Source organism: Oncorhynchus kisutch, linkage group LG7 (genome assembly GCF_002021735.2).
Source record: "Oncorhynchus kisutch isolate 150728-3 linkage group LG7, Okis_V2, whole genome shotgun sequence".
In the NCBI taxonomy this organism is placed as follows: Eukaryota; Metazoa; Chordata; class Actinopteri; order Salmoniformes; family Salmonidae; genus Oncorhynchus; species Oncorhynchus kisutch.
Window position 1 is genome coordinate 42750589 of NC_034180.2, and position 25612 is coordinate 42776200.

At 44.0% G+C, this 25612-nt stretch overlaps 1 protein-coding gene across 2 annotated transcripts; it reads left to right on the forward strand.

Annotated features, from left to right (window-relative positions):
- Positions 1-327: 327 nt before the first annotated feature.
- hnrnpua (heterogeneous nuclear ribonucleoprotein Ua) lies at positions 328-17392 on the forward strand. 2 transcript variants are annotated; one of them, XM_031829127.1, is made up of 14 exons: positions 328-991; positions 1908-2022; positions 9395-9468; positions 10664-10803; positions 11037-11136; positions 11250-11362; positions 11491-11754; positions 12215-12334; positions 14908-15036; positions 15321-15489; positions 15663-15935; positions 16043-16311; positions 16520-16615; positions 16735-17392. In XM_031829127.1, exons 1-14 carry the CDS (start codon positions 385-387, stop codon positions 16783-16785), a joined length of 2520 nt encoding a protein of 839 aa, XP_031684987.1. In that variant the 5' UTR covers positions 328-384; the 3' UTR covers positions 16786-17392. The 2 variants fall into 2 exon arrangements, with proteins under 2 accessions (XP_031684987.1, XP_031684986.1); XM_031829126.1 differs by having other exon boundaries at positions 346-991; positions 16517-16615.
- The last annotated feature ends 8220 nt before the right edge of the window (positions 17393-25612 follow it).

Consider the following 25612-nt stretch of genomic DNA (forward strand, 5'->3'; position numbering starts at 1 on the left):
TAGCAGTCAGAGATATAAATGGCCAGAGATAAGGTTCTGACCACACTGACAGTGAATGTCAATTCATGGGTTCTAATGTCTCATTTATAAAATAAGTGTATATTTCTATTGCACGGTCCAAAGCAAGACTTCTTTGGGTGCGTAACGAATTGTGAAACATATTCGCTTCATATGGTCAATAATGACGAAAAGACATATAAAAGCCATTGTATGGATGCACGGCTGTTTTATGAGGTAGGAGACAAAAGGAAAAAATCTGACTGGTTTATTCGTGTCATTACGGTAGGGCTATATTACTGCCCTTGGCACGCTCTCATCAGCAGCACAGATGTCAGTAGTGGGACGTGCTTAGAAAGGGTGCGGGTTTGGCGCAGTGGAAATTATATGCGACTGCTATCACCAAGTCGGCCATCTGTGCACTGGGCTTTTATTTTCGTGTTTCGAATTTCAAAAACACAGTCGACAATAGGGATTTTTATCGAATTGTATCGATATTTATTTAATTATTTAATAGATAGCACAATGAGCTCTATCAACGTGAATAAGTTAAAGGTAAACGAGTTGAAGGACGAGTTGAAGAAGAGGCAGCTGTCGGACAAGGGGCTGAAGGCGGATCTTATGGACCGGCTGCAGGCCGCGCTGAATGAAGAGGCTCTAGCCAGAGGAGCTGAGACCGGGGAGAACGGCGGCCAAGGCGAAGGGGCTGTCGGCCTGAATGACATGGGCGAGGAGGACTTGGATGAAGACCTAGTTGAGGAGAGGATGGAGGCGGGCGGAGTAGAGGATGAAGATAGGTGCGAAGGGAAAGCAGAGAAAGAATGCGCCAATATCGACGATAATATGGGGGAAGAGGAGGATGCGGGAGTAGATATGGATAAATCCGACGAGGATGAAGATGCTCTACTGAAAGAAGAAGAGGATGATGATGAGGAGGAGGAGATGGATAAATTCGATGATGATGATGCTGCACTGGGGACTCTCGAGAGAGAGGGTAAGCGATGCAAGCCAGCTAATCGACCCTGCTGCTATGGTTGCAGCAGCGGCTAGAGTTCACGTCTTGCATGACAGTTCAGAATCAAAGATAGGTCAATTGGTTAGCCTGCTAAGCTTGCCAGCTATGTCGGAACTTCTGCCAGGATCCATGTAGCTAGCTAATTGTAGACAATACGCTTTTGTACGGCTGCACTTGACAGGTGTATGTTTTTACGCAATGGTTTTGTGTTCTGGATTTGCATTTCTTCAAGCGGCAGACAAAGATGCGCGGGTGTGCAGATGGTCGTTGGCTAGCTAGCTACCATTAGCTGCTAAAGTGCAAAACAGTGGCTCCTACTGGCGAGAGAGAACGCAGCAAGCTGACTATCTTTTTCCGTGAGACTGTTTGTTATTCCATAGGTATAAATACGTCTATGCGCATAGCCTAGGTTTATAACGTTGGTTTTAGGAAATGAGAAGTTATCTAGCTAGCTGCCAGTCGTAATCTAGCTTTATAATTTTTTTTATTTTTATTAACATTTTATCAACACGGTAAATACTAAGTTAATATTTGGTCAAGGCTATCATGGCTGTAGAAACTGAAAATGTGTGGTATTTCACACACATCAATATCCATTTATATTGGGGGGGGGGGGGGGTACGAACTGGTATTAAAGACGGGGTACTAACTGGTATTATTGCTCTTGATGCGCCCTTGTTATTCATGGCTCCAGATCAACATATCTTTAATTATTTTCAGATCTCCTCTTCCCTTTGTAGTCCATACATTGCAACTCATGTAGATACCTGACAAATCAAAACACCTAACTAGCCACCTAGCTGAACTGTGTGGACCATCATGTAACACCTGGGTCCTACACTTGGGGGGCGGGACGCACCTCAATACCTGCTTTGTTATTGTTTTATTTCCAAAGGGGATGCGGACAAAGACACGAGCGCTGAGCAGAAGAATAAGAAGGGTGTTAAGAGACGCCGGGAGGAACATGGAAGGGGCTACTTTGAGTTTATTGAAGAAAGCAAGTACAGCCGGTAAGGATGGTGCAGTAGCCGGGTTAACCCTCGGTTAGCTCCGAGTCACCCTGGCCTGCACAACTCCCAGCTCTCTGCCTTATCGAACTGCTGTGTTGACATTAACAGCCAACACAGTCCTTAATGCTACCCCTGACCCCTGCTGCTAAGAAACATATTTTTTTCCCATTTACCCCTACATGGGTATTACCTTACCTGTTATTACTGAATACAGGGTTGACACTATGCATGCAAAGCCCAACTGTAGTGTAGATAATGGTGGTTGGTGCTATAGCTAGTTTGTGATAGGAATGGTTATGGCGTGGTCTACAGGGATGCTATATTGAATGGGAAGGTCTGGATGCCGCTGGGAGGGTGCCTGACCCACACACTGTGGGACAAAAGAGAGGCGCAGTGGGACAAAGAAGGTGGGGGGGGGTGTCTGTAGAACAAGTGCACCAATTAAGTATCTCTCTGTCTCTCTCTGTCGGTCCAGTTGTGTTGAAATTGGACAACTTTTATATGCTTTCTTTTTTCCCAATGGTAGGATGCAATAAAAGTGTGAATGAGTGTGAGTGAGTGTGAGTGAGTGAGAGTGAGTGAGAGTGAGTGATTATTGGCCTCTAATATTGATTACATTCTCTCCTTACTACAGGCCATTGTCTTTGATACATGTGTTATAAACAGCTTCACTGGTTAGCAGATATACAGCTATTCTGTAGCTCAACAAATCTAATGTCAGTGTTTTTAGAACTTAATTTTAAACCTATATGATTCAGGATTTTTGAAAAATAACTCTATCACGCAGCTTTTCTAATGGCAAACAGAGCTAAATAACTTGACAGTTTACTAGAGTGGGCATCGTCGTCTAAAGTATAGGAATTGTGTGTACGTTCTGTTGTTCTTGTGATGAGGTAAGATCTTCCAACAACTTTCTATCACTTATATATCCTCACCAGAGAAGAAATGCATATCCAATGATACATTGAGATTGGTGAACTTTAGATGACGTTCCTGACTAATTGGTTTTATCACGCCCTGCAGTTTCAGACTGAAGAATGTTACAACTTTAACTCCATTGTTGACAAATCCTGCCAGAACTGGTCAAAATGTAGCCTAGTGCAGTCTTTCCCCTAGATTATTCTCTAGTTGAGACTCAAAGGCCCCGAAAGCAACATTTGATAGATTACAATGATAGGTTTAGTTTTAAATTCTGAGAGTGGTTTGATTTATTAGGATCCCCATTAGCCGACGCCAATGGCAACAGCTAGTCTTACTGGGGTCCAACAAATAACAAAAAAGACATTACAGACAGAAGACAATTTGGAATATCCCAACACGTTTCTTATAAAAACAAGAGGTGTTGCAGTCAGTCTTTCCTCAACTCTTAGGCAAGAGAGACTGTCAGGCACAGTATTAATATTAGCCCTCTATTTACAATGAAGAGCAAGACGTGTCACTCTTTCTAGGCCAGCTGCAGCTGAACTAGGTCTTTCTTTGCAGCACTTGACCATATGACTGGACAATAATCGTAGCTGTTTACATACCACCACAGTCAGAGGCTGTCAGAGACTGTCAGAGACCGCATTGAATGAGCTGTATTCTGCCATAAGCAAACAAGAAAACGCTCACCCAGAGGCGGCGCTCCTAGTAGCCAGGGATTTTAATGCAGGGAAACTTAAATTAGTTTTACCTCATTTCTATCAGCATGTTAAATGTGCAACCAGAGGAAAAAAACTCTGGACCACCTTTACTCCACAGACAGAGACACATAAAAAGCTCTCCCTCGCCCTCCATTTGGAATATCTGACCATAATTCTATCCTCCTGATTCCTGCGTACAAGCAAAAATGAAAGCAGGAAGCACCAGTGACTAGATCAATAAAAAAGTGGTCAGATGAAACAGATGCTAAGCTACAGGACTGTTTTGCTAGCACAGACTGGAATATGTTCCGGGATTCCTCCGATGGCATTGAGGAGTACACCACATCAGTCATTGGCTTCATCAATAAGTGCATCGATGACGTCGACCCCACAGTGACTGTACGTACATACCCCAACCAGAAGCCATGGATTACAGGCAACAGCCGCACTGAGCTAAAAGCTGACGCTTTCAAGGAGCGGGACTTTAACCCGGAAGCTTATAAGAAATCCCGCTTTGCCTTCAGACGAACCATCAAACAGGAAAAGCATCAATACAGGACAAAGATCGAATTGTACTACACCTGCTCTGACGCTTGTCGGATGTGACAGGGCTTGCAAACCATTACAGACTACAAAGGGAAGCACAGCCGAAAGCTGCCCAGTGACACGAGCCTATCAGATGAGCTAAACTACTTCTATGCTCGCTTCGAGGCAAATAACACTGAAACATGCATGAGAGCACCAGCTGTTCCGGAAGACTGTGTGATCACGCTCTCCGTAGCTGATGTGAGTAAGACCTTTAAACAGGTCAACATTCACAAGACCGCAGGGCCAGACGGATTACCAGGACGTGGCTCACATCAACACCATTATCCCAGAAACCCTAGACCCACTCCAATTTGCATACCACCCCTACAGATCCACAGATGATGCAATCTCTATTGCACTCCACACTGCCCTTTCCCACCTGGACAAAAGGAACACCTATGTGAGAATGCTATTCATTGACTACAGCTCAGGGCTCAACACCATATTGCCCTCAAAGCTTATCAATAAGCTAAGGTCCCTGGGACTAAACACCTCCCTCTCCAACTGGATCCTGGACTTCATGATGTGCCGCCCCCAGGTGGTAAGGGTAGGTAACAACACATTCGCCACGCTGATCCACAACACAGGGGCCCCTCACGGGGGTGCATGCTCACTCCCCTCCTGTACTCCCTGTTCACTCATGACTGCATGGCCAGGCACGACTCCAACTCCATCATTAAGTTTGCCGATGACACAACAGTGGTAGGTCTAATCACAGACAACGACGAGGCATGGCCTCACCTGGCTGTGTGGTGCCAAGCAGAGACCTGGCCGTGTGGTGCCAGGACAAAAACCTCTCACTCAACGTGATCAAGACAAAGGAGATGATTGTGGACTACAGGAAAAAGAGTACGCCCCCATTCTCATCGACGGGGCTACAGGGGAGCAGGTTGAGAGCTTCAAGTTCCTTGGTGTCCACATCACACACAAAGTAACATGGTCCAAGCACACCAAGACAGTCGTGAAGAGGGCACGACAAAACCTATTCCCCCTCAGGAGACTGAAAAGATTTGGCATGGGTCCTCAGATCCTCAAAAGGTTCTACAGCTGCACCATCGAGAGCATCCTGACTGGTTGCATCACTGCCTGGTATGGAAACTGCTCGGCCTCCGACCGCAAGACGCTACAGAGGGTAGTGCGAACGGACCAGTACATCACTGGGGCCAAGCTTCCTGCCATCCAGGACCTCTATACCAGGCGGTGTCAGAGAAAGGCCCTAAAAATTGTCAAAGACTCCAGCTACCCTAGTCATAAACTGTTCTTTCTGCTACCGCACGGCAAGTGGTACCGGAGCGCCAAGTCTAGGTCCAAGAGGCTTCAAAACAGCTTCTACCCCCAAGCCATAAGACTCCTGAACACCTAATCAAATGGCTACAGAAACTATTTGCACCCCCCCCTCTCTTTTACACCACTGCTACTCTCTGTTGTTGTCATCTATGCATAGTCACTTTAATAACTCTACCTACATGTGCATAATACCTCAACTAACCCCCCCTGCATATTGTCTCACTATTGGTATTTTACTGCTGCTCTTTAATGTTACTTTTATTTCTTATTCTTATCCGTATTTTTTAAACTGCATTGTTGGTTAGGGGCTCGTAAGTAAGCATTTCACTGTAAGGTCTACACCTGTTGTATTCAGCGCATGTTGTAATGAACACGAGGGGAGACAGAGAGCTGGTTTCAAGCGCAGGGCGCAGCAGGTGTTTAATGCAAAGGACCAGAGGATGAGGCAGGTAGCTGGGTCCAGGGGCAGGCAGAAGGTCATACACAGGAGCAGGCAGGTAGCTGGGTCCAGGGGCAGGCAGAAGGTCATACACAGGAGGAGGCAGGTAGCTGGGTCCAGGGGCAGGCAGAAGGTCAAACACAGGAGCAGGCAGGTAGCTGGGTCCAGGGGCAGGCAGAAGGTCATACACAGGAGGAGGCAGGTAGCTGGGTCCAGGGGCAGGCAGAAGGTCAAACACAGGGGGTCCAAGAGGGCAACAGTACAGGCAGGGAAAAGGAAAGTATGGTAGTCCGGGAGATCAGGCAATTGGTAGATAACAGGAAATCCGATAGGCTGAAGTACAGGTAGGGAATAGGCAAAAGGCGTCGTTAGTGAGGCAGGCAAAAACTATCATATACGGGAGGAGTAAATCGTGGGGAAAACAGAGCTCCGAAAGCCATGCGTCACACAACAAACAATACCTCACAGTGATGGGGTGCAAAGAACTGAAGTAAATAGTGTGTGATAATGACATACAGGTGTGTGAACAGGTGATTAGAATTCAGGTGATTGGAATCTGGAGAGTGAGCTGCGTTCAGGGGATCTAGGTGTTTGAGGGTGTGAGTTGGAAGCAGATGTTACACATGAGACAAATAATATTTGATTTGATAATCATGATAAGCTAAAACTAGAGCTTGCAGGACGTGCTTTGTCGAGTGTGGTGTCAAAAAAGCAAATCATCTGTTTATTACGGACAGCACTCTCCCCATCTTTACAATCATTGAATCTATATGTTTTGAGCATGACTGTTTACAATCTAAGGTAACAACAAGTAATTTAGTCTCCTCAACTTGTTCAACAGCCACACCATTCATTACCAGATTCAGCTGCGGTCTAGAACTTAGGGAATGATTTGTACCAAATGCAATGCTCTTAATTTAAGAGATGTTCAGGACCATTGTATTACTGGTCACCCATTCCCAAACAGACTACCACTCTTTGTTAAGGGTTTCAGTGACCTCATTAGCTGTGGTTGCTGATGCATATATGGTTGAATCATCAGCACATGGACACACATGCTTTGTTTAATGCCAGTGGCAGGTTATTGGTAAAAATCGAAAAGAGTAGAGGGCCTAGACAGCTGCCCTGCAGTACACCACACTCTACATGTTTGACATTAGAGAAGCTTCCATTAGGAATACCCTATTAAATAGAGTTATATTAGATGGATAGCTCTGAATCCACGATATGGCTGAGGTTGGAAAGCCATAACACATACAGTGGGGAGAACAAATATTTGATACACTGCCGATTTTGCAGGTTTTCCTACTTACAAAGCATGTCGAGGTCTGTAATTTTTATCATAGGTACACTTCAGCTGTGAGAGACGGAAACTAAAACAAAAATCCTGAAAATCACATTGTATGATTTTTAAGTAATTAATTTGCATTTTATTGCATGACATAAGAATTTGATACATCAGAAAAGCAGAACTTAATATTTGGTACAGAAACCTTTGTTTGCTATTACAGATCATACGTTTCCTGTAGTTCTTGACCAGGTTTGCACACACTGCAGCAGGGATTTTGGGCCACTCCTCCATACAGACCTTCTCCAGATCCTTCAGGTTTCGGTGCTGTCGCTGGGCAATACGGACTTTCAGCTCCCTCCAAAGATTTTCTATTGGGTTCAGGTCTGGAGACTGGCTAGGCCACTCCAGGACCTTGAGATGCTTCTTACGGAGCCACTCCTTAGTTGCCCTGGCTGTGTGTTTCAGGTTGTTGTCATGCTGGAAGACCCAGCCACGACCCATTTTCAATGCTCTTACTGAGGGAAGGAGGTTGTTGGCCAAGATCTCGCGATACATGGCCCCATCCATCCTCCCCTCAATAAGGTGCAGTCGTCCTGTCCCCTTTGCAGAAAAGCATCCCCAAAGAATGATGTTTCCACCTCCATGCTTCACGGTTGGGATGGTGTTCTTGGAGTTGTACTCATCCTTCTTCTTCCTCCAAACACGGCGAGTGGAGTTTAGACCAAAAAGCTCTATTTTTGTCTCATCAGACCACATGACCTTCTCCCATTCCTCCTCTGGATCATCCAGATGGTCATTGGCAAACTTCAGACTGGACATGCGCTGGCTTGAGCAGGGGGACCTTGCGTGCGCTGCAGGATTTTAATCCATGACAGCGTAGTGTGTTACTAATGGTTTTCCTTGAGACCGTGGTCCCAGCTCTCTTCAGGTCATTGACCACGTTCTAGGTTGATCCCTCACCTTCCTCATGATCATTGATGCCCCACGAGGTGAGATCTTGCATGGAGCTCCAGACCGAGGGTGATTGACCGTCATCTTGAACTTCTTCCATTTTCTAATAATTGCGCCAACAGTTGTTGCCTTCTCACCAAGCTGCTTGCCTATTGTCCCTATAGCCCATACCAACATTGTGCAGGTCTACAATTTTAACCCTGATGTCCTTACACAACTCTCTGGTCTTGGCCATTGTGGAGAGGTTGGAGTCTGTTTGTTTGAGTGTGTGGACAAGTGTCTTTTATACTAACATGTCTGTGAGAGCCGGAATTCTTACTGGTTGGTAGGTGATCAAATACTTATGTCATGCAATAAAATGCAAATGAATTACTTAAAAATCATACAAAGTGATTTTCTGGATTTTTTAGATTCTGTCTCTCACAGTTGAAGTGTACCTATGATAAAAATGACAGACCTCTACATGCTTTGTAAGTAGGAAAACCTGCAAAATCCGCAGTGTATCAAGTACTTTGTTCTCCCCACTGTATGTTTTCTCAACAACAATAATATCAAAGGCTGCACTGAAAGTACAGTACAGCTCCCACAATCTTCTTACCAATTTCTTTCAACCAATCATCAGTCATTTGTGCCAGTGCAGTACATGTTGAGTGCCCTTCTCTATAAACATGCTGGAAGTCTGTTGTTAATTTGTTTACAGTGAAATAGCATTGTATTTGTTAAAACACAATTTTTTCTAACAGTTTGCTAAGAGCTGGCATTAAGCTGATAGGTCTGCTGTTGAACCAGTAAAGGCCGCTTTACCACTCTTGGGTAGTGAAATGACTTTGGCTCCCATCCAGGCATGAGGACAAAGACTTTCCTCTAGGCTCAGATTAAAGATATGACAGATAGGAGTGGCTATAGTGTCAGCTACCATCCTCAGTAGCTTTCCATCTAAGTTGTCAATACCAGGAGGTTTGTCATTATTGATCGATAACAATCATGTTTTTAATCACCTCTAACACACTAATTTTACAAAATTCAAACTTGCAATGCTTTTCTTTCATTATCTGTTTTTTTAATACATGAGTAAAATGGCTCACTGTTCGTTGTTGTCATTTCCTGCCTAAGTTTGCCCACTTGAGTGAGAGACATGTCCCTCCAGTGTCCTCCCTGGGCTGACCCTTCACCCCTTCATCTTCTCTCTTCCAGGGCCAAGTCCCCCCAGCCCCCACTGGAGGAAGAGGACGAGGAGTTTGACGACAGCACTGTCTGCCTGGACACCTGTGAGTACACACACACACACACCTGACCACCTGTGAGTACACACACACACACCTGACCACATGTGAGTACACACACACAGACCTGACCACATGTGAGTACACACACACAGACCTGTCCACATGTGAGTACACACCTGACTACATGTGAGTACACACACAGACCTGACCACATGTGAGTACACACCTGACCACATGTGAGTACACACACAGACCTGTCCACATGTGAGTACACACACACAGACCTGTCCACATGTGAGTACACACCTGACCACATGTGAGTACACACACAGACCTGTCCACATGTGAGTACACACACAGACCACATGTGAGTACACACACACAGACCTGACCACATGTGAGTACACACACACAGACCTGACCACATGTGAGTGCACACCTGACCACATGTGAGTACACACACAGACCACATGTGAGTACACACAGACCTGACCACATGTGAGTACACACACACGCACACCTGACCACATGTGAGTACACACACACAGACCTGACCACATGTGAGTACACACACAGACCACATGTGAGTACACACACACACACCTGACCACATGTGAGTACACACACAGACCTGACCACATGTGAGTACTCACACACAGACCACATGTGAGTACACACACACCTGACCACATGTGAGTACACACACACAGACCTGACCACATGTGAGTACACACACACTGACCTGACCACATGTGAGTACACACACACTTGACCAGTCCACATGTGAGTACACACACACTGACCTGTCCACATGTGAGTACATACACACAGACCTGACCCCATTTGTGACTGGATAGCTGTGGCGGCAGGGTAGCCTAGTGGTTAGAGTGTTGGACTAGTAATTGGAAGGTTGCAAGTTCAAATCCCAGAGCTGACAAGGTACAAATCTGTCGTTCTGCCCATGAACAGGCAGTTAACCCACTGTTCATAGGCCGTCATTGAAAATAAGAATTTGTTCTTAACTTACTTGCCTAGTAAAATAAAATAAATAGCTGTGGGTAGAATTTGCACAATTATTGAATAACACCTGCAGCAGTGCACATTTTTTTACTTGAGTTATTAAGTTCACAATAGTGTGTGTGTGTGTGTGTGTGTGTGTGTGTGTGTGTGTGTGTGTGTGTGTGTGTGTGTGTGTGTGTGTGTGTGTGTGTGTGTGTGTGTGTGTGTGTAACCACAGATAACAGTGACCTGCACTTCAAGGTGTCCCGGGACCGTTACAGCGCGTCATCCCTTACCATGGAGAGCTTTGCCTACCTGTGGGCTGGAGGCAGGGCTTCCTACGGAGTAGCTCAGGGCAAGGCCTGCTTTGAGATGAAGGTGAGGAGAGATATCACCATCAACAACACACACACACACACGTGGTCAATCAATCTATCAAGTTTATCTTATAAATCCCTTTTTACATCAGCAGTTGTCACAAAGTGCTTTACAGATATTTAGCCAAAAACCACTGATGATGATGATGATGGTCTGAACAGAACATCATGACAAACACACTAGCACACACACACAAACACACACACACCTCACCCTCTGTGTGTTCTCCCCAGATCATTGAGAAGATCCCAGTGAAACATATCTCCAGTAAAGGCATGGATATCCATGAGGTTCTGGTGGGCTGGTCACTAGCCAATGGAACACTGTTACTGGGTGAGTGAACAATTAGACCAACCAATATAATTCAGTGGACTCCTGATATATGCTCAGGGAAACCCCTGGTGTGTTGTGCTGTTGTATGGTAACTCCTTGTCTGACGTCCTCAGGAGAAGAGGAACACTCGTATGCCTTCTCTGCCAAAGGGAAGAAAACTACCAACTGTGTCACAGAAGACTTCGGAGAGTGCTTCGACGAAAACGATGTCGTCGGATGCCTAATCGTAAGATATTTTAATGATCCCTTTGTCACATTTCGCTTAAAGAGCCAGTTAAAAAATGAACATCAGCTTACAGATTAAACTGCTGCTGCTTTTTCCACTGATGATGATGTTCGTCCTCTCTCCTGCAGAACTTTGAAGGCTCGGAGGTGGAGCTATCGTTCAGTAAGAACGGTCAGGACCTAGGCGTGGCCTTCAAAGTTGACAAGACATCTTTGGACGGACGGCCCCTCTTCCCTCACGTCCTCTGTCACAACTGTGCTGTAGAGTTCAACTTCGGCCAGAGAGAGGCACCACTGTTCGTCCCACCGGCCGACTACAGCTTCCTACAGCAGGTCCCTGTGAGCAAGAGGGTCCGAGGCCCCAAAGGGCCCGACACCAAGGATGACTGTGAGGTGAGTGAGTGCTGGTTTTCATGTTGTTGAATGCCCATGTGGTATTTTCATCATTTGCATTTCCAAGTCTGTATGCCACATTTGACAACACAATATATATATATATTTTTTTAACTAGGCAAGTCAGTTAAGAACAAATTCTTATTTTCAATGACGGCCTAGGAACAATGGGTTGAACGATAGCAATGGGTTGAACGATAGCTCCACCTCCGAGCCTTCAAAGAACGACAGATTTGTACCTTGTCAGCTCGGGGATTTGAACTTGCAACCTTCCGGTTACTAGTCCAACACTCTAACCACTAGGCTACCCTGCCGCCCCGGACTCCTGATATATGCTCAGGGAAACCCCTGGTGTGTTGTGCTGTTGTATGGTAACTCCTTGTCTGACGTCCTCAGGAGAAGAGGAACACTCGTATGCCTTACTTTGCAGCCATGATTAAAATGTATCTTACTCTCCCAGGTGATCGTGATGGTAGGCCTGCCTGGCGCTGGGAAGACGGCGTGGGTAACCAAGCACACTCAGGAGCACCCTGGGAAATACAACATCCTGGGAACCAACACCATCCTGGAGAAGATGATGGTGAGTGATGCTGAAAGGGACAGGACAGTTCTACAGTTCAGCTTAAAGAGACAGGACAGTTCTACAGTTCAGCTTAAAGAGACAGGACAGTTCTACAGTTCAGTTTAAAGAGACAGGACAGTTATACAGCTCAGCTTAAAGGGACAGGACAGTTCTATAGTTCAGTTTAAAGGGACAGGACAGTTCTACAGTTCAGTTTAAAGAGACAGGACAGTTATACAGCTCAGCTTAAAGGGACAGGACAGTTCTATAGTTCAGTTTAAAGAGCCAGGACAGTTATACAGCTCAGCTTAAAGGGACAGGACAGTTCTATAGTTCAGTTTAAAGGGACAGGACAGTTCTATAGTTCAGCTTAAAGGGACAGGACAGTTCTACAGTTCAGTTTAAAGAGACAGGACAGTTATACAGCTCAGCTTAAAGGGACAGGACAGTTCTATAGTTCAGCTTAAAGGGACAGGACAGTTCTATAGTTCAGCTTAAAGGGACAGGACAGTTCTACAGTTCAGCTTAAAGGGACAGGACAGTTCTACAACTCAGCAGTTCAGCTTAAAGGGACAGGACAGTTCTACAGTTCAGCTTAAAGGGACAGGACAGTTCTACAGCTCAGCAGTTCAGCTTAAAGGGACAGGACAGTTCTACAGTTCAGCTTAAAGAGACAGGACAGTTCTACAGTTCAGCTTAAAGGGACAGGACAGTTCTACAGTTCAGTTTAAAGGGACAGGACAGTTCTACAGTTCAGTTTAAAGAGACAGGACAGTTATACAGCTCAGCTTAAAGGGACAGGACAGTTCTATAGTTCAGTTTAAAGAGACAGGACAGTTCTACAGTTCAGCTTAAAGAGACAGGACAGTTCTACAGTTCAGCTTAAAGGGACAGGACAGTTCTACAGTTCAGTTTAAAGGGACAGGACAGTTCTACAGTTCAGTTTAAAGAGACAGGACAGTTATACAGCTCAGCTTAAAGGGACAGGACAGTTCTATAGTTCAGCTTAAAGGGACAGGACAGTTCTACAGCTCAGCAGTTCAGCTTAAAGGGACAGGACAGTTCTACAGTTCAGCTGAAAGAGACAGGACAGTTCTACAGCTCAGCTTAAAGGGACAGGACAGTTCTACAGTTCAGCTGAAAGAGACAGGACAGTTCTACAGCTCAGCTTAAAGGGACAGGACAGTTCTACAGTTCAGCTTAAAGAGACAGGACAGTTCTACAGCTCAGCTTAAAGGGACAGGACAGTTCTACAGTTGAGCTTAAAGGGACAGGACAGTTCCACAGTTCAGCTTAAAGGGACAGGACAGTTCCACAGTTTAGCTTAAAGGGACAGGACAGTTCTACAGTTCAGCTTAAAGAGACAGGACAGTTCTACAGCTCAGCTTAAAGAGACAGGACAGTTCTACAGTTCAGCTTAAAGGGACAGGACAGTTCTACAGTTCAGCTTAAAGGGACAGGACAGTTCTATAGTTCAACAGTTCAGCTTAAAGGGACAGGACAGTTATACAGTTCAACAGTTCAGCTTAAAGGGACAGGACAGTTCACCTTCAAAAGACACCTCACCTTAAAGAGGCAGTTGAGCTGAAAGGGACAGGACAGTTCACCTTAAAGAGGCAGTTCAGCTGACAGGGTCAAAACAGTTCACCTTAAAGGGTCAGTTCAGCTGAAAGGGACAGCTCACCTTAAAGGGTCAGTTCAGGTTGGAGGGACAGCTCACCTTAAAGGGTCAGTTCAGGTTGGAGGGACAGCTCACCTTAAAGGGTCAGTTCAGCTGAAAGGGACAGCTCACCTTAAAGGGTCAGTTCAGGTTGGAGGGACAGTTCACCTTAAAGAGGCAGTTCACCTTAAAGAGGCAGTTCAGCTGAAAGGGACAGCTCACCTTAAAAGGACAGTTCACCTTAAAAGGACAGTTCACCTTAAAGGGACAGGACAGTTCACCTTAAAGGGTCAGTTCAGCTGAAAGGGACAGCTCACCTTAAAGGGACAGTTCACCTTAAAGGGACAGGACAGTTCACCTTAAAGAGTCAGTTCAGCTGAAAGAGACAGCTCACCTTAAAGGGACAGTTCAGGTTGGAGGGACAGCTCACCTTAAAGGGTCAGTTCAGGTTGGAGGGACAGTTCACCTTAAAGGGTCAGTTCACCTTAAAGGGTCAGTTCAGGTTGGAGGGACAGCTCACCTTAAAGGGTCAGTTCAGGTTGGAGGGACAGTTCACCTTAAAGGGTCAGTTCACCTTAAAGGGTCAGTTCAGGTTGGAGGGACAGTTCACCTTAAAGGGTCAGTTCAGGTTGGAGGGACAGCTCACCTTAAAGGGTCAGTTCAGGTTGGAGGGACAGTTCACCTTAAAGGGTCAGTTCAGGTTGGAAGGACAGCTCACCTTAAAGGGTCAGTTCAGGTTGGAGGGACAGTTCACCTTAAAGAGGCAGTTCAGCTGAAAGGGACAGTTCACCTTGAAGGGACAGTTCACCTTAAAGGGTCAGTTCAGGTTGGAGGGACAGCTCACCTTAAAGGGTCAGTTCAGGTTGAAGGGACAGTTCACTCCAAAGTCAGATGACTCCATACCTCAGAATTCTTTATTCTCCTTTGCCAGATCGCCAGTCTGAAACGCCAAATGAAGGATGTCACCAAACTCACCGCCATCTCCCAGCGTGCACCTCTTTTCCTGGGAAAATTCATTGAGATTGCTGCACGCAAAAAACGCAACTACATCCTTGACCAGGTAACCATGGTTACCCACATTGAAGCTTTTGTTTTTATGTATCGGTTCAATTGTCGTTATTTTTGAATATTTAGATTCCTTGTGAACAAACAACATTTGATTAAGTCAGCATCATCATGAGAAACAAATACTACTTGGTTGTATAGCAGTGTGAGAATGGAATGTTTTCAGTAGGTGTATGGTTGGATATGACTTTAACCCTGGTACCTCTCTCTCTCTCTCTCTCTCTCTCTCTCTCTCTCTCTCTCTCTCTCTCTCTCTCTCTCTCTCTCTCTCTCTGTCAGACCAATGTGTCGGCCCCGGCCCAGAGGAGGAAGATGTGTCTGTTTGCAGGCTTCCAGAGGAAGGCCGTGGTGGTGTGTCCTACTGATGACGACTACAAGCAGAGGACACAGAAGAAAGCCGAGACGGATGGTAAAGACGTCCCCGAGCACGCCGTACTCAAGATGAAAGGTGAGCTACAACAACCTAGAATACCTGACAAACATAACACCTGTTACCTGTATCAATAACACATGAGAGCTTACATTACATTTGAGTCCTTTGGCAGACGCTTCTTTCCGGGCTGACTGACTGATTTGTTAGGGGTTGATATATCTGGCTGTTTCCCTTCCGTCCTCCTGTAGGTATTTACACCCTGCCGGAGCCAGGGGATTGCTTCAGTGAGGTGAGCTTTGTGGAGCTGCAGAAGGACGAGGCCTCCAAGCTGCTTGACTTGTACAAGGAGGAGAGTCGCTCCGCCCTGCCCCCAGAGAAGAAGGCCAACCAGGGGGGCACGCCACCCAAGAGAGGGGGCAACCACCGCGGCCGTGGGGGCAGAGGGCAGGGGCAGTGGGGAGGTGGTCAGGGGCAGAGGGGGGGCAGAGGAGGCTTCCAGATCAGAGGCAACTTCAGGGGAGGTGAGCAATGTGTATTTGACTCTGTAAATAACTCTAATACTTGAGGTGTATGTTTGTGTACTTGGTATGTACAATATATATTGATCTGTGTGTTTGTCTCTGCCCAGGCCCAGGACCTCGTGGTGGATTCAGTCGTCCCCCCAGAGGTTTCCTCCCTCCTCCGGCCTTCCGAGGCGGCTTCTCCAACCGGGGCAACTTCAACAGGGGGAGCGGGGGCATGCCCAGCAGAGGGGGTGCACCCAGGGGGGGTCCTGGAAGGGGCAACATGAGGAACATGGGGGGTAATAGGGGAGGCAATATGCACCGAGGCAGCATGACCCGCGGAGGAGGTGGAGGTGGAAGAGGACGTGGGGACAACAGGGGCAACTTCACACAGGTGGGTCACTAGTTACTATACCTGATAGTGTCCTTGACTAGGACTACACCGAGTCGGACTCTATCAGCTAGAGTGGATTGTTGGATTATTTCATTTCTATATAGTTTTCTGAATATAACAACAACATACAGTACATTTGTATAACCCACCAATTGGAGGTCAGCTGGCAGTCCCAGGTGTCTGATGGCTGTTGTGTTTTCCGCAGAAGTTCAGAGGCAGAGGAGGCAACAATCGCAGCTTCAACAAGAACAGCAACTTTGGCATGAACAAGGCCCAGGCCTTCAACCAGAGCTGGCAGCAGGGGGTATGTACTGCTCCTGATGTAGCTGGACGTAGCGCAGCACAGGCTGGGCAATGTTTGCACCTTAGGACCAATGGAATGGTTCAAAACTCTTACCTTTAACCTCTGTCTTCCATCTTTAGTTCTGGAACCAGAAGCCATGGAGCCAACAGTACCACCCAGGATACTACTGAGCATGTGCGGTAGAGAGACTGACTGACAGCACACAGACACACCCCCTCACTACAAACCCCGTCCGCCCCGGAGGATACGCGCCAACTCCCGTTGCGCTCCATTTCACCTTCTCCCCTCCTCCTTTTTCCTCTCCTCTTCCTTCGTTTTAGGAAGAAAGAGCATTCCACTGCTGAGATGGACTGCCGGTTCTGAGACAAAGACAACAAACGCTTTCTGGGCTCCTTTACTTTCTGCGTTTTGATTTTGTATATTTGTATTGCTTTTACGTTTCAGAGCCGGAGCTCTCAAGTGTTCGCCTTCAGAAACCTTGGCTTTCATCCAGCATGTGATGTCTCTTAAAAAACTTTTCAGGGTTCTGTGTTTTTATCTGTAAAGATGTACTTTTTACTACAACGATCATGATGATGATGATGATAGATATTTCTTTCCGATTTTTTGCTTTACATTATGTTGTTTTATGTTTTTAAGAATCAGGAGAGGCTAGCACTCACTTTAGACACATAGCATTTGTGAGGTGTCGTAATTCTAGTCCTGCTGCAAATACGTTTGTTTCTAGTAAGTAAAGTGAAGTTTAAGCTGTAATAAAAAATGATATGCTTAAAAATATATATATCAGTGTAATTTAACTAACAGACAGCCCACATAAACACAGGAATTGCTCTCGATGGTGCATCTTACTCCATATTTTTCAATGTCAAAGGTGTTAGAAAAGCCTTTGATATGAGAAGCACCGTCTCAGATAGAGTAACTGTCTTGTTAAAATTAATCAAATGTCTTGCTATATCCTGCATCAGTGGCTCATACATCCAATCTAAAGACCAAGGCCTTCCTTCAGTAAGGCACTCCTTTATCTATCTTGAGTGGTCACTTAATCAGTACTCCGTACCAGAGCAGATGGGCCATTCCATGAGGCCTGGGGCGCGTTCAGTAGAGCACAACGTTATCTAACATTCAGATCAGGGATGGGCAACTGAAGGCTCTCGGACCAATTTCAAAATGTGGTTGTTTATTGTTTGTAATGTCAGTCACTGATAGTCACTCTATTAGCCCATGTCAGCTAAAATGTTTTAGATTGGTAAATTAGTCCAGCGGCCAGCTATCTAAAATGTAATCATGGTTGAATTACCTACCGGAGGGCCCCCATGGATTTTGTTAGTCTCATTCAGATATCAAATAAAAAACAGCTAATTTTCCTCTCCGCCCCATGGCAAAATGGCATGGAAATCAGTTATAAAATTGCTAAATGTTCTCTACACCCCATGGCTAAATGTGTAGAATGGCAGGAATTAGGATCACTCTGGGATAGAACTGTCCTGAATAGAGCTGACATGAATCCTTACACTACGTGTCCGAGAGGCAGGTTTGTTCTACTCAGTATTTTTTTTTATATCCGATGGGGGTGGGGGTCACAAAAAAGCTGAACTCAGCATGAGGGGCCGCAATTGCGCCACAGTTCCATTCAAGAAGTACAACAAAAACCACAGTTTTACATCAATGTGGTTCTCTCCAATAAACAATTATTTGAAAAATGGGTTTTAAGTGCCAACCTTAAACATTTCACTTTTGGACTTACATGATCAACCTGGTCCTTAGCAGGTTTGTCTGAATGAACCCATCTTAATGCGCTTAAAGATACTACACAGCAATGTAAAAACATTACTGTGTAGAACAAGCCTACCTTTCAGACGCTTAGTGTAAGGAATAATGTCTGCTCCATTCATGAGTTCTATCTGCAACGTTCAGTATATTGCATCCTCCTGAACATGACCCTGTTTTCAACACCTCTGATAATCTACTGTTAGCAATAGAACTAGGAGTTCTCCTCAACAACTCTGATAGCCTACTGTTAGCAATAGAACTAGGAGTTCTCCTCAACAACTCTGATAGCCTACTGTTAGCAGTAGAACTAGGAGTTCTCCTCAACATCTCTGATAGCCTACTGTTAGCAATAGAACTAGGAGTCCTCCTCAACACCTCTGATAGCCTACTGTTAGCAGTAGAGCTAGGAGTTCTCCTCAACATCTCTGATAGCCTACTGTTTGCTGTAGAACTAGGAGTTCTCCTCAAACCCTCTGATAGTCTACTGTTAACAATAGAACTAGGAGTTCTCCTCAACACCTCTGATAGCCTGCTGTTAGCAGTAGAACTAGGAGTCCTCCTCAACACCTCTGATAGCCTACTGTTAGCAATAGAACTAGGAGTTCTCCTCAACATCTCTGATAGCCTACTGTTAGCAGTAGAACTAGGAGTTCTCCTCAACACCTCTGATAGCCTACTGTTAGCAGTAGAACTAGGAGTTCTCCTCAACATCTCTGATAGCCTACTGTTAGCAGTAGAACTAGGAGTTCTCCTCAACAACTCTGATAGCCTACTGTTAGCAGTAGAACTAGGAGTTCTCCTCAACATCTCTGATAGCCTACTGTTAGCAGTAGAGCTAGGAGTTCTCCTCAACACCTCTGATAGCCTTCTGTTAGCAGTAGAACTAGGAGTTCTCCTCACCACCACTGATAATCTACTGTTAGCAATAGAACTAGGAATTTGGTGCTAAAGGCTCAAATTCCTTTGGTAAGGCCTAGAAGGTGCTTTAAAGTGCTTAAGATTTAATAGTAATGTAATTTAAGTAACGATTTAAGGCCTTTAGTTGTTTATTGTAAATACTTTTTACATTAATTTGATTGTAGAACTTTTATAAAAGGTAGTCCTTTTTTTGTGGATGGGGTCATTTTGGTTGGTTTTATTTTTTGAACTGTCAAGGTGCATACTTTTCATTGACATTTGGAAATCAAATTGTCTTGAATCAGTGCTTTGTGTGAGTTCCACTGGAATATTTAAGCTGGGCTCATTCAGACAAAGCTGCTAAGGACCAGATTGATCATGTAAATCCAAGAGTGAAATGTTTCAATAGGGGAGCACCCTGTGTATGTTGTGTGTGTGTTTACTGTTTGTCTAATAATTGCATATTGGAGAGAACCACAATGGTATATAACTGTTGTTTTTATTGTATTTATTGAATTGAACTGTAGATTAGGCCTAAATGTATTTTGGGACCAACACAGTGGAATAACCCTGACTTCTCAGAGAAGCATTTAAATGAGGCTGAAGTAAATGTTACTACTGTCTACTGTTTCAGCAGTCGTGTGATACATAGCCTAGAGTGGGGTTGGGTGTTGAAAGAGTTATTATTGTCAACTCTCATCTTTTTACTCGGTGTATAAGCAGTGTAAACTGACTGACAAAGGCTCATTATTGAAGGTGCCTTCAAAAGAAATTGTTATCCCTGGACTTATTCCACATTTTGTTGTGTTACCGCCTGAATTCAAAATGGATTCAATCATTTTTTTAAACTCACCCATCTACACACAATACCCCATAATGACAAAGTGAAAACAGGTTTTTAGAAATGTTTGCAAATGTATTGAAAATGAAATACAGAAAAATCGCATTTAGATACAGTGGGGCAAAAAAGTATTTAGTCAGCCAACAATTGTGCAAGTTCTCCCACTTAAAAAGATGAGAGGCCTGTCATTTTCATCATAGGTACACTTCAACTATGACAGACAAAATGAGAAAAAAAATCCAGAAAATCACATTGTAGGATTTTTTATGAATTTATTTGCAAATTATGGTGGAAAATAAGTATTTGGTCAATAACAAAAGTTTATCTCAATACTTATATACCCTTTGTTATATACCCTTTGTTGGCAATGACGGAGGTCAAACGTTTTCTGTAAGTCTTCACAAGGTTTTCACACACTGTTGCTGGTATTTTGGCCCATTCCTCCATGCAGATCTCCTTTAGAGCAGTGATGTTTTGGGGCTGTTGCTGGGCAACACGGACTTTCAACACCCTCCAAAGATTTTCCATGGGGTTGAGATCTGGAGACTGGCCAGGACCTTGAAATGCTTCTTACGAAGCCACTCCTTCGTTGCCCAGGCGGTGTGTTTGGGATCCTTGTCATGCTGAAAGACCCAGCCACGTTTCATCTTCAATGCCCTTGCTGATGGAAGGAGGTTTTCACTCAAAATCTCACGATACATGGCCCCATTCATTCTTTCCTTTCCACGGATCAGTCGTCCTGGTCCCTGTGCAGAAAAACAGCCCCAAAGCATGATGTTTCCACCCCCATGCTTCACAGTAGGTATGGTGTTCTTTGGATGCAACTCAGCAATTCTTTGTCCTCCAAACACGACGAGTTGAGTTTTCACCAAATAGTTATATTTTGGTTTCATCTGACCATATGACATTCTCCCAATCTTCTTCTGGATCATCTAAATGCTCTCTAGCAAACTTCAGACGGGCTGCGTGGAGCCCCAGATCGAGGGAGATTATCAGTGGTCTTGTATGTCTTCCATTTCCTAATAATTGCTCCCACAGTTGATTTCTTCAAAGCAAGCTGCTTACCTATTGCAGATTCAGTCTTCCCAGCCTGGTGCAGGCTTCTGGTGTCCTTTGACAGCTCTTTGGTCTTGGCCATAGTGGAGTTTGGAGTGTGACTGTTGTGGACAGGTGTCTTTTATACTGATAACAAGTTCAAACAGGTGCCATTAATACAGGTAACGAGTGGAGGACAGATGAGCCTCTTAAAGAAGAAGTTACAGGTCTGTGAGAGCCAGAAATCTTGCTTGTTTGTAGGTGACCAAATACTTATTTTCCACCATAATTTGCAAATAAATCCATTAAAAATCCTACAATGTGATTTTCTGGATTTTTTCCCCTCATTTTGTCTGTCATATTTGAAGTGTACCTATGATGAAAATTACAGGACTCTCTCATCTTTTTAAGTGGGAGAACTTGCACTTTGGCAGTGATTACAGCTGAGTCTTTCTAGGTAAGTCTCTAACGGCTTTCCACACCTGGTTGAGCAACATTTGAATGTATTTATTTTATGTAACCTTTATTTAACTAGGCAAGTCAGTTAAGAAGAAAATCTTATTTACAATGACAGCCCCGCAGGCCAAACCCTAATCCGGACGACGCTGGGCCAATTGTGCGCCGCCCTATGGGACAGCCGATTGGGATACATCCTGGAATCAAACCAGGGTCTGTAGTGACGCCTCTAGCACTGACATGCAGTGCCTTAAACCGCTGCACCATTTGGGAGCCCCATTTTCCCATTATTCTTTTCAAACTTCTTCATGCTTCTTCAAGTGTCTAGTGGAAAGCAGTCTGAAGCAGGTTTTCCTCTAGGACTTTGTCTGTGCTTAGCTCCATTCTGTTTATTTTTTTACCCTGAAAAACTCCTGAGTTCTTAATGATTACAAGCATACCTGTACATGATGCATCCACCACTAAGCTTAAAAATATGAAGAGTGGTAAACACTTTGTATTCAGGACAAACATAACAAATTGTATTCAGGACAAATAAAGTGAATTGCTTTGCCACATTTTTTGCAGTATTACTTTAGTGCCTTGTTGCAAACAAGATGCATTTTTTTTTTTATTATTCTGTACAGGCTTCCTTCTTTTCACGCTGTCAATTAGGTTAGTATTGTGGAGTAACTACAATGTTGTTGGTCCATCCTCAGTTTTCTCTTATCACAGCCATTAAACTCTAACAGTTTTAAAGTCACCATTGGCCTCATGGTGATATCCCTGACCGGTTACCTTTCTCTCCGGTAACTGAGTTAGGAAGGACGCCTGTGTCTTTCCAATCACTGACTGTATTGATACACCATCTGAAGTGTAATTAATAACTTCACCATGCTCAAAGGGATATTTAATGTCTGCTTTTTTCTTTTTTACCCTTCTACCAATAGGTGCCCTTCTTTGCGAAGCATTAGAAAACCTCCCTGGTCTTTGTGGTTGAATCTGTGTTTGAAATTCACTGCTCGACTGAGGGACAGATAATTGTATGTGTGGTGTACAGAGATGAGGTGGTCATTAAAAAATCACGTTAAACACTGTTATTGCACACACAGTGAGTCCATGCAACTTATTATGTGACTTGTTAAGCAAATTTGTACTCCTGAACTTACTTAGGCTTGCTATAACCAAGGGATTGAATACTTATTGACTCAAGACATTTCAACTTGAAATGTTTATGTAATTTGTAAACATTTTGAAAAACATAATTCCACATTGACATTATGGGGTATTGTGTGTAGGCCTGTCAATACTTTCTTAAGGTACTGTAGTATTATGAACCTGGGGTGTATTCGATAGGAACCAAACAGAAGCAAACAGAACGAAATGGTGAGGGACTTACCGGAATATGTCCAATAGAAACTACAGTTTCTGTTGCAAAACGTTTTCCATTCGAGGTAAATATTTTCCGTTTTCTGTTTCCAACTTCTGAATACACCCCTGGCCTGACATAACTATGGTGTGTTAGTGTGGCGTAATAGAGAGCAGAGGACCATGGATCCAGGCCAGCCCAACCTAGCTTGACTGTCATGTAAATATCTTCTATTTTTGCTTCCATAAGGCACTATTTTGTTCCCCTTGAATGATATTAGAGTAGAAGGTACCGGTACATTTTATTTATGAGTCATGTCTTTAACGTGTGTTTTAAAATGAGATGGACAACAGAATGGACTGTGGTCACTTTCTCAATCAAGTCTAATGCAAGGGCAACATGTCCCTTTTATGTTGTAAAATGTGTTTTTTTGAACAAACAATTGAATTGTCCATGTCAAATTTTAGTTCTAGGTAGACTTTTATTAAGGATTACAATTAAAATGATTAAGGACGGCATGCTCTGTAAAACAGCAGGTGGTTGAAGTGAGACTTGCTTGTCTAAGTGCTAGTGGATGGACACATTTCAAGTATTTGACTTGTATTGTCTGAGACAATGTTTAGCATTTTGTAACATAGAATAAAACCTGTTTTTTGTTTGTTTCTTTTTTATTCCTTGCTATGTTTTGTATTTTGTTATGAGGGAAAAAAATATTAAAATAAGATGGAAAAAGCTGACCAAATACTTACTTTACTTACTTTATTCCTTTTCTCACATTTTGTGGAGGGAAAGTGATAGTGATGCCTGTTTGAAAGGTATGAATAAAACATCTCAAAACGTGTGTATGTGTGTTCCACCACTTAAGCAGAGTTGAACATAGGTTCCCAACCAGGGGTACTTGGCCTATCCACGGTGGGTACTTGAGAGGACTCATGAGGGCATAGGCTTACTGTCAAAATGTGCATGAGGTGGTACTTCATGCATGAGAGGGTACTCCAGGCAGAGCAAAATTCAGTTGGTGGTACAGTAAGTAAAAAAGGTTGCGAACCATTGGAGTAGAACACTATGTCTAGTAGAGTCACCGCAAGAGGGCGATACAACGTTGTGCGCACTTACCTGACCTCAGGTACCACTGATTCAACCAATGGATCCAACGTTGTTTTCAGAATTGAACAGAAATGTAATCCAAAATTAGCTAGAAACTTAATTTGTCTACATGAGTAGGTGAAAATCTACTACAAATACTCAGAGATGGGTAGTAATTCTGTTATTTTCATTTCAAATAGACTTCTGAGTATTTTGTGTGTTGTATTACACTGGGCTGAACTACACAAACTGTCATTTGTATTTTCAAAATACAAAATACTTTTCTATACCATTTCTTTATAGTGGTTCACAATTTTGTGGCCCCCTTTCACCCTACATTGGCATCAAAAATTTGATGGCACTATGATGTAATAAGAGCGTCTGCTAAATTAACTAAATGTATATGTAAAAAATTAACAATTGCAAAGCATGCTGAGTATTACTCTAATGAGCTCCGCCCCAAAACATATACATTAACATTTTGGTAATTTAGCAGACGCTCTTATCCAGAGTGACAGAGCATTCAACTAAGTTAAATAAATAACATTATAAACTGAGGGGTTCGAGCCCTGAATTTTGATTGGCTGACAGCCGTAGTATATTTAAGCAATAAGGCCAATATATGACAGCTAAGGGCGGTTCTTTCACACAACACAACGTGGAGTGCCTGTATACAGCCCTTAGCCATGGTTTATTGGCCATATACCACAAACCCTGAGGTGCCTTAATACTATTATAAACTGGTTACCAATGTAATTAAAGCAGTGAAAATACATGTTTTGTCATACCCGTGGTATACCGTCTCATATGCCCGGCTGTCAGCCAATCAGCATTCAGGGCTCGAACCACCCAGTTTATAATTAAGCAGTAATGCACGAGGGGGTGTGGAATTTGGCCAATATACTACGGCGAAGGGGTGTTCTCACGCACGACCGACGCATCGAACCACCCGGTTTATAACATACCGAATACCACGGGTGTGACAAAACATTTATTTTTACATTTGCAAAAGTATCTTATATTTTATTTTCATACATTGGGTTTTAGGATATTTTGCAATTGTATTTTGTCATTGTAATTTATTCGCATCCCTGGAAATACTAGGCCACCCTGGGCCGGCAGGGTAGCCTAGTGGTTAGAGCGTTGGACTAGTAACTAGTAGCAAGTTCAAATCCCCGAGCTGACAAGGTACAGATCTGTCGTTCTGCCCCTGAGCCCACTGTTCCTAGGCCGTCATTGAAAATAAGAATTTGTTCTTAACTGACTTGCCTAGTAAAATATAGGTAAAAATAAAAACTAGCTCAAAAGTCTCCCACTGTAGACTAGCTCAAACTGCAAGCTGAATAATCTAGGTACCACACAGCCACAAATAGCTATATTAGAAAAATGTATGAAAACCAAAATGTGATTTTTGGTCTTAATTTAAGGTTAGGGTTAGGCATAAATGTAGCAGTGCGATTAAAGGTCAGTGTTAGGTTTAAAATCACTTAATTAAGAAGGGAAATTGTAGAAATAGGCGGGGTTTAGGGCTGTGGTAACTCGTGACGACCGAAGAATATGTGCC

Excerpts from the sequence above, each read along its gene's own strand:
- hnrnpua (XM_031829126.1), top strand. The coding sequence starts at position 385 with ATGCGACTGCTATCACCAAGTCGGCCATCTGTGCACTGGGCTTTTATT. Across the intron at positions 9,469-10,663 it reads CACTGTCTGCCTGGACACCT|ATAACAGTGACCTGCACTTC; the intron begins GTGAGTACACAC and ends GTGTAACCACAG. Across the intron at positions 16,616-16,734 it reads ACCAGAGCTGGCAGCAGGGG|TTCTGGAACCAGAAGCCATG; the intron begins GTATGTACTGCT and ends TTCCATCTTTAG.